This window comes from Hyla sarda, chromosome 6 (genome assembly GCF_029499605.1).
Source record: "Hyla sarda isolate aHylSar1 chromosome 6, aHylSar1.hap1, whole genome shotgun sequence".
Lineage (NCBI taxonomy): Eukaryota > Metazoa > Chordata > Amphibia > Anura > Hylidae > Hyla > Hyla sarda.
In genome coordinates this window covers 279,351,110-279,360,933 of record NC_079194.1, presented here as the reverse complement: position 1 = coordinate 279,360,933, position 9,824 = coordinate 279,351,110, and the positions used below count along the sequence as shown (strand labels likewise).

Genomic DNA, 9,824 nt, shown 5'->3' with positions numbered 1-9,824 from the left:
ACATTAGGGGGGATCTACGCGGTGCCCCTAGTATCAGTTATTCCATCCAGCATAAATAATTCCACAGCCAACTTACGTTACCCTCACCCACCCTTTTTTTGAGGGTTACCTACAACCAACAATAGTATTACCACTTACCGTGGTGTGGTCTGGATTCTTGCCTCTTTTTCACCTTCTGTATATATATTCACTAATTATAGCCCCACTAAGGGGTTTTGGTCTTTATATACAATACAATTGATTCTAATACCCCGATTGTGGGATGACCATAGATACACCAATCTTGGATCAGAACAATGCATCTTTGATAGCATTGTCCCTACACCAGGTTTATTTGCATATTGACCATTTCTGTCAATTGCGACAATGACAGCTACATATGAGTGACAGTCAGCTATGCCTCGGTTTCTCGCCATCTTTAGTCTGTATTCAGAATAATTGAACTCCTCCATTCCTTACCTGTTCTTTTACTGCTTAATTAAAACGCCCACAGACATCGGCATCTGCTACTTGACATTGACAGCGCGGCATGTCTTTGTTTACATGCGATCGCACGCCCCCTTTTCTGGCGTCACAGGGGCGGTGCGCGCCGCACTGCATATAAGCAGAATAGCCGACGGATATGACGTCAGACGCCTTCGCTCCCCACACGAGGAGAGAGCGGCCGGACAATTCCGGCTCCCGCTGACAGCGGGACTGCGCCTGCATACAGTTCACAGTTCGGCTAACCGTGAGTAATGATACACTATCTGTGTATAGTGTGGGCCTTTCTTTTCAGGTCCGTTCCCTCAAAATGGTCTCTCTTTCTCTTATAGGTGGACCCGGTTTATGCCGACTGCATTATATCTATGTATGCATAAGTGACTCCAGGGATAGCTCTTTTCTTCCCCACAGGAATAAATACCTTGCATACATTAATTTTTGCAGGTTTTATTAGGGATAGAGTTTATATAAAAAAATTTTTCCAGGTTCCTGGGTCACTATACTTATTTATATTTTATGCTATGGATGTCATTGCATATTTAATTGACTCCTTTATTCTGCATATATAGAGATGTACCTTTCTCTTAACAGTTGTTGGATATGAATGACGGAATTTACATATCATATCCTCTCGGTCATTGATTTCTTCTTTTGTCTATACCCCCTGAGGACGCCCGCTATATACTGGCGAGCAGAAACGCGTTGGGTTATTTGATTACTTACTCTATAGGTGTGCAACTAAACTGCACCCTCTAGTGAGAGGTGACTCGGGACTGGCTGGGCCCTGCAGAGTCCCGGACACACCTTGTTAATGTCTCTTATTAGACCGAGATAATCATACTTTTTCACAATATTAGACACTTGTTAATATCTTTAATTTGACATTAAAAGTTAAGTTTTATAGAGCACATCCTGGACACTGTTAGTCCTATTTTTCATATTATTTATGCTGGATGGAATAACTGATACTAGGGGCACCGCGTAGATCCCCCCTAATGTTCTACGTTTTTTTGTATTTTTCTGCATATTGTTCTATGACTGGAGGTTCTCTTCCCTTACTCTGAATCAAACATGGGGAAACAAGGTTCTAACGGTACCCACAATCTTTGGTGGAACGTGATGGACATATTTCTTTTCTTCAATCATGCTATGTAGCAATTTACATTAAATGTAGGTTCGTTTCTGTTTATTTGTTGACATAAAGAAGGTTACAAATGTTAAATAGTTCAGTCCTATTGTAGAAGCATCCGAAATGTGGATTAAAGTGCTGAGAGGCTACTCTTGCTTTTGGTCTCCTCAGGAATATCTTCTTGATGGAACTGCTCACTAAATTCTAAACCAAGATACTCCTCCCAGTTTTCTGGTACGATGACCAACACTGTTCCAATACCAATAGCCAATATCCCCATCAACTTTCCAGTAGAAGGAACTTCCCATCGGTGATCCACAGCTGAGAAGGCAAAGAAATAATAGTGTACAGGATCTGTAATGTGAACAAAACCTAACAAGTAACAAGATACAGGAAGTTGGAGAAACTGTTGCAAATAAGAGGTAAATAGATGCCGCTGGTTGCCCGTTTTATTTGATAACCTTTGATCCTTTTAAAGAGTACCCGTAACTAGTGTTGCTCGCGAATATTCGCAATTCGAATATTAATCGCGAATATCGCATATTCGCGAATTCGCGAATTTCGCGAATATAGCGCTATATATTCGTAATTACGAATATTCGTTTTTTTTTTTGTTTTTTTTCTTCACAGTACACATCACAGTGATCATCCCTCTCTGCTTCCAGCTTGTGTGGTGTAAAGAAGGCTGTAATACTACTGTGTGAGACTGGCGTGCGAAAATTAGCATATGCTAATTTTCGCGTATGCTAATTTTGAATGTGCTAATTTTCACATATGTTAATTTTCGCATACGCGAAGTTTCGCATATGCGAAAATAAAACGAGAATATAACGAATATGCGAATATTCGCGAATATATGACGAATATTCGTCCATATATTCGCGAATATTCGCGAATTCGAATATGGCCTATGCCGCTCAACACTACCTGTAACCAAATAAACTGTTCTACACTACCTCAGGCTATGTTCCCTAACTACTCCTAACACTCCTCCCACCCTTAAAAAAAAATTTCAGAGCTTTAGAAAGCTGTGTATCATTCCTTTATTCCTGCTCACATAGTGCAAACTCCCAGCAGAAAAAAAGTGGGTGTTTCCCAGCAGGCATGACATCACTGAAGCCTGCTGGGGGACCACTTCCACCCTCACATGGTTGCAGTGCTGTGATGAATAGAAGACCTCAGGCTTTATGCATGTTTCTTTTTGCAGCTTTCAGTGAGGCTCTGTGCATGTTTCAGTCAGGCTCTTTGCAGCTTTCTGTGAGGCTCTGTGGAGCTGTCAATCAAGCTCCATGCAGAGAAACACTTCCTGAATTTGGTCTGCTGCCAGGCCGGGAGAAGACCAAACTCACTGTAATAATTGTGGCAGGGAACAGAACAGAGCAGCCTAGTGGCCATTTTTTCTATTACATTTTAAACACATTTATGTTGATAATTTTAAAAGCGAGTGAATGGGAAAGTGTCTGCTAATTACACAAGGAACACTATATTAAAAGTTTTATTTGGTGACAGGTACTCGTTAAAGTAGTAATATAGAACATGGAGAAATTACTCTTGCAATTCAAGGCTTCTTCTTTCATTTTTATTAAAGAGCATATAAACTTTACATCAGCTCCACATCAGAAATCCAAGAATACTCACACGAGTGCTCAGGTCCTTCATCCTGACATAATGATGTATATAATGTCCCGAGGGCCCAGTCTAGCTTCTGCATGAATGAAACTTGGTGTTTAGGCATGCTCTGCAATGTTTTGGGGGGGCACCCCCTTTCTCTCTGAATATTTTGGGGGTGGGGTGCGATTCAGATCTCTTTTGGTCAGCTCCCTTCTGGAAAGCAGACTGAATGTGAGGTGATGATGATGCATAGATTATTGTATGCATACCCCATTGTATGCATTTAAGATCTTATTTTGAACCATACAGTTAAAAAATGAGCCGAACAGAGTCACCAGCTTACTCCGTCCAGCTCATTAAAGTTAATGTTGTACAGCGCGGGTCCGGCGGGGATATGGCAATGGCCAGTTTTGAAATTCCCAATGCCGGATCCAGCTGCCATATACCCTAAACGTGGTGTTAATGCACCTGTCATGTCCAACTGTGGGTACAGGGAGAGTGAGCCCTAAGCTGTACCTAATAACACTCTCTCAGCCTACTTGCCCATCCACTCTAAATGGCAGATCGACAACCAAGTTGCCGGTCCCTACCTGCACTAAAGTGCAGTGGGCATAAAAAACAAAGAATAATATACATAGTCGGTCACAGGCTAGAAACATAATGGGAAAACCACCAAACAAGCAAATATACCAGACAGAATGTAAACATACAAACAGGGCAAAATATAGTGTACTATGAAACAGTTCAGAAACCGGACTCCAGATAAACGGCAAATATGAATAAGTGAACTAGACAAAGTATAGAATGAGTAAACAGCAGAAACCAGGACATGCAGGGGATGAACAGAAGAACTGAATGTAAAACACTAAACTGATCAGGAACATAGAACACTGTTCACACTGGAAACATACAAAGAACAAACTAGACTCCCCACTCCAATCATGGAGGGACAACAATATTAACTCCAGATAGACTTCTAGCCAGCGGGCACAATCCATCATGTGATCAGTATACTGGCCTAGAAGGAAATAGAAATATAATACACAGAACACTAGACTGAAAAACTGAACAGACCCCACAAAACCAAATTTCACAACATGAAGGAACACAGGTCAGGATACTAGACAGGATATATTTCAAGATACAAGATAGGATATATTCAAACTTGAACTCACAGTGTGAACACAGACTAAGTTACAAGGCACAAGCAGAACGGACATTCAATAATCCTAAAAGCAGACAATTGTACTTCAGACTAAAATCTACAATAAGCAAGACTATTAACCATGGTTAAAAATTCAGAAATATCACTATATAAACACAAGGTGCATGATTAAGCAGACAGAGTAGCACTATATCTAAGTTGCATGATAAAACATAGTCAAAGTAGTTAAATCACTAGCAACCAGAGTGGAGCAGAGCTAGGGTTTTAAAGCCACACCCAAGCTGCAATTGGATGAGAACATTAACTCTTCCAAGGCTAGGAAGAATTCACACAGAAACTGCTCAGACATAAAAAATATATATATATATATATATATATATATATATATATATATATATCTGAACAGAGCCAAAGACAGAAAAACACAAAAACAGACATTACAGCACCCTAAGCAAGAGAGCCGGCTCACAAGGATAACATTGTTTATTAAAATGCAATAAGGAACATGAAGCAATAATGTATTTGAATGACTGATAATGTGAGTGATAATATACTTTAATAAAACCTCACAAGCTATGCTAATTTACTATGCCAGCAGTATGTATATCCCTTTATACTGGTCCCAACAGGATTATCAATCAATATAAAATAACTATTATTGTGTTTCTACAGTATTTGATTGCTACTGAAGAAGAAGCTGTTATTACTCAGTAATAATACAAAACTAAACCTGAGCATGCATTTTTTTTGTCTAGACAGAAGGTGGGCCCCTCAAAATCACTTCCAATGATGGTCATGCATACCTCCAATTCGGAGCTGCTGATAGTCCCAACTAGACGCTTACCCTAATTAGAGTTATATTGTGGACTGCTATTTAAACAATTTGTTATACATGTATTATATAGGTCTTGTTTAAAGTGTTCCTATCATTTGGCATAAAATTTACTAAAAGTCTCATGTCAGTGTACTTATATGCCCTAAGACCTGTAAGCAGAATAATATGCATGATTTTACCTGGAAAATACCTTTGCGCCAACACTGTGCTCAGTGGTTTTGCAGGCGAGTTGAAACCTGGGGGCATTTCAAAGTGCATGATATGGTGCAAATGCACAAGACAAAACTCAATTTTGTCACCACACAAACAGTTTTACATATGCAAAACTTTTTACCCATAGTGCATGCTTTTTATATAACTGTAATACAGCCATCACCACCTCTATATGGTGCAGATACACAAGAAAAAAAAGTTCATAAAATGACCACGAAGAAATCATTTTGCATATAAATAATAATTTAGGGCAAGATTTATCAAAACCTGTCCAGAGGAAAAGTTGTCCAGTTGCCCATAGCAACCAATCAGATCGCCTCTTTCATTTTTCACAGGCCTCTTTAAAAATGAAAGAAGCGAGCTGATTGGTTGCTATGGGCAACTGCACCACTCTTTCTTTGCACAGGTTTTGATAAATCTCTCCCTTAGTACTTTGTACTGCTTGTCAGAGTGCATAAAATGCTCCTCATCTGAAGAGGCTGCAAGCTGTCTGGATCTTAAGATGTTCTCCTCACACAGTTGAAAGCTGGCTGATACACCGCACTAAGGCACGGGAGCGAGCAGAGGAGAGAACCACACCCCCACTCCCCCTCACCTCCGAATTTTGGTCCTTTTTGGTAGTAGTGAGGACCAAAGAGCCTTGGATACCAGGGTTCATTTTCAAAATGAAAGAAACAGAGATTCCTAGTGGCTGTTTTTAAACATTAATTTCATATCTTATGCAAAAAAAAATTTTTAATGTAGTGCATTAGGAAAAAGCTTATTTTTATTTTATTTTATTTTTTTAGCTTAGTTGTTTATAATGATAAAATAACTTGAATTATGAATTATACTAGAGACATAATTATAGAAGGGTCCTGTGAGGGGCTCATTGCTACCTTAAAGTGTACCTAACAAAAAGATAGACAACGCTCTGTAGTGTATTAACGTTGGTAACTGGATAAGAGATAGTATAGTGTTGATTATCATAAGGAGTTACACTCAACCAACTGTAACTATGGGAAACCGCCAAGGTAGGTATGCCTGCAGCCACTCCATGTCCAATATGATATATGTAAAAGAAGTACCTCCAACAGGGGGACGGGATTAAGGCGCTGGACAAGCCGTGTCGAAAGATCCAAAAGTTTATTCACCCATGCCTGATGAAACAGCTTTGCTGAGAAACGCGTTGCATGATGGGTGAATAAACTTTTGGATCTTTCTACACGGCTTGTCCAGCGCCTTAATCCTGATGAAACAGCTTTGCTGAGAAACGCGTTGCATGATGGGTGAATAAACTTTTGGATCTTTCTACACGGCTTGTCTAGCGCCTCAATCCCGTCCCCCTGTTGGAGGTACTTCTTCTACATTAAAGTGTACCTGTCCTTAAAGAAATTTAAAAACCTACATGGTTTAGTGCTCTCACTGCTGTCATTGAGCCCCTTAGATTCCCCCTCCATGCTGCACAATTATTTGCCAAACTCTCCATTTTAGCTGACCAGAGCTGAGCTGTTTGCCAGCAGTACACACATAGGTACTTCCTCCCAGATCTGTTACAAAAATGTCTATGGCTGTCTTACTGAGTTGAATGGAACCATTCCAATGTCTATATTTTTTTTTATTTTTATTGATAGACATTTCTCCAACCAAGGGCAGCAGCGAGAGAATGCACTGGTCTACAACATGTTATTACAGTTTACAGAGAATACATTGTTTACCTGTTATAACTGCCACGCTCAGAAAGATACCAAGAGACACTCCAGATGTGGGAAAGAACTGAACTCCTATTTTCTCCATGAATTGAAATACTGAGGATACACAAGAAATTAACACTTACAGCCAGTAGCTCTTGAGTCAACTAAATCGCTACAAACTTATTTTGTCATTAGTAAAAACTTTCGACATGATGGCCACATGTCAACAGTTTTGATCCCACTGTGTCTCACTTCTTAGAGACTCAAGTTTGTTTTTACTGACCAAAACTCATAATCCCTATGGGGTGCAGTATAGTCATTTCTTAAAAAAAGGCATCGGTAACACATTTAAAGTAGTACTCCGCTGCTCAGCGTTTGGAACAAACTGTTCCGAACGCTGGAGCCGGGAGTTTGTGATGTCATAGCCCCCTCATGATGTCACGCTCCGTTCCCTCAATGCACATCTATAGGAAGGGGCGTGGCGGCTGTGGGGGCTATGACGACACAAGCTCCCGGCGCCGGCTCCAGCGTTCGGAACAGTTTGTTCCAAACGCTGAGCAGCGGAGTACCCCTTTAAGTGAGACTTGCTCAAGGGGAGTTTTTCGCTCACAGTGTTTTTTTTGGGAAAAAATTTAAGCAGTCAGACCTGAGGCTGTGAATGCCAGACACAGGGCTTCAGCCCCTTTAGCCCCCCCTTAAGCGACATCCCTTTTTATGACCCTATGAAGTTTATGGCAGCACACTCTACTCTTTGGCCGGTCACCTTATGTGACCTTTTCCCTCCATAGGGTATGCAGTAAAAAGGTTGGGTTTGAGTGACTGTCAGGGAGTGAGGCATGCAGCACACTTCCCCTGGCAGTAACCTGTAATCGCAGCAGGTCTCAGGAGTGGGACTAGGTGCAAACTAAATTTTTGACATGTCAGGACAACGAGTCAAAAATGTATTCAAATGACAATGACACTTTTACCTTTGAATAAATGAAGTTCACAGTCATAGATTTCTGCTGATGTTATGCTGAGTATCTAAATGTATTCAAAGAATAAATGATAAAAGTGGTGTAGGTCATAGAAGTAGGTTAATGGTTTTTGCTGATGTAACTGAAACTGAACAGATGTAAGTGTCTCGGTATTATTACTGCACCAATTTAGATCAGCCCGAATGTCATACATGTATAGCTTATCCTTGTCACATTATTTCAGAATTAAAGGGGTATTCCAGGAAAAAACTTTTTTTATATATATCAACTGGCTCCGGAAAGTTAAACAGATTTGTAAATTACTTGTATTAAAAAATCTTAATCCTTCCAATAGTTATTAGCTTCTGAAATGTTCTGTCTAACTGCTCAATGATGATGTCACGTCCCAGGAGCTGTGCATGATGGGAGAATATCCCCATAGGAACTGCACAGCTCCCGGGATGTGAGTCATCAGAGAGCAGTTAGACAGAAAACAACAACTCAACTTCAGAAGCTAATAACTATTGGAAGGATTAAGATTTTTTAATAGAAGTAATTTACAAATCTGTTTAACTCTCCGGAGCCAGTTGATATATATATATAAAAAAGTTTTGGCCTGGAATACCCCTTTAACCCCTTAAGGACGCAAGACGTAAATGTACGTCCTGGTGAGGTGGTACTTAACGCACCAGGACGTACATTTACGTCCTTAGCATAACCGCGGGCATCGGAGCGATGCCCGTGTCATGCGCGGCTGATCCCGGCTGCTGATCGCAGCCAGGGACCCGCCGGCAATGGCCGACGCCCGCGATCTCGCGGGCGTCCGCCATTAACCCCTCAGGTGCCGGGATCAATACAGATCCCGGCATCTGCGGCAGTTCGCGATTTAAATGAACGATTGGATCGCCCGCAGCGCTGCTGCGGGGATCCGATCATTCATAACGCCGCACGGAGGTCCCCTCTCCTTCCTCCGTGCGGCTCCCGGCGTCTCCTGCTCTGGTCTGTGATCGAGCAGACCAGAGCAGGAGATGACCGATAATACTGATCTGTTCTATGTCCTATACATAGAACAGATCAGTATTAGCAATCATGGTATTGCTATGAATAGTCCCCTATGGGGACTATTCAAGTGTAAAAAAAAATGTTAAAAAATGTAAAAGTAAAAAAAAAGTGAAAAATCCCCTCTCCCAATGAAAAAGTAAAACGTCAGTTTTTTCCTATTTTACCCCCAAAAAGCGTAAAAAACATTTTTTATAGACATATTTGGTATCGCCACATGCGTAAATATCCGAACTATTAAAATAAAATGTTAATGATCCCGTACGGTGAACGGCGTGAACGAAAAAAAATAAAAAAAAGTCCAAAATTCCTACTTTTTTTATACATTTTATTTAAAAAAAATTATAAAAAATGTATTAAAAGTTTTTTATATGCAAATGTGGTATCAAAAAAAAGTACAGATCATGGCGCAAAAAATGAGCCCCCATACCGCCACTTATACGGAAAAATAAAAAAGTTAGAGGTTATCAAAATAAAGGGATTATAAACGTACTAATTTGGTTAAAAAGTTTGTGATTTTTTTTAAGCGCAACAATAATATAAAAGTATATAATAATGGGTATCATTTTAATCGTATTGACCCTCAGAATAAAGAACACATGTCATTTTTACCATAAATTGTACGGCATGAAAACAAAACCTTCCAAAATTAGCAAAATTGCATTTTTCGTTTTAATTTCCCCACAAAAATAGTGTTTTT

The 9,824-nt window shown here is 40.1% G+C and overlaps 1 protein-coding gene across 3 annotated transcripts in view; it reads right to left on the bottom strand.

The window, feature by feature from the left end:
• Window positions 1-1,520: 1,520 nt before the first annotated feature.
• Window positions 1,521-9,824, bottom strand: part of LOC130277115 (solute carrier family 35 member F3-like) — a 45,847-nt gene continuing 37,543 nt past the window's right edge. For all 3 annotated transcript variants that reach the window (XM_056527464.1, XM_056527463.1, XM_056527462.1), the window contains 2 exons: window positions 7,134-7,223; window positions 1,521-1,933 (listed from right to left, as the gene is read on the bottom strand). In XM_056527464.1, coding sequence (XP_056383439.1) covers window positions 1,743-1,933; window positions 7,134-7,223 — 281 coding nt within the window. In that variant the 3' untranslated portion in view covers window positions 1,521-1,742. The remainder of the gene's footprint in view (window positions 1,934-7,133; window positions 7,224-9,824) is intronic.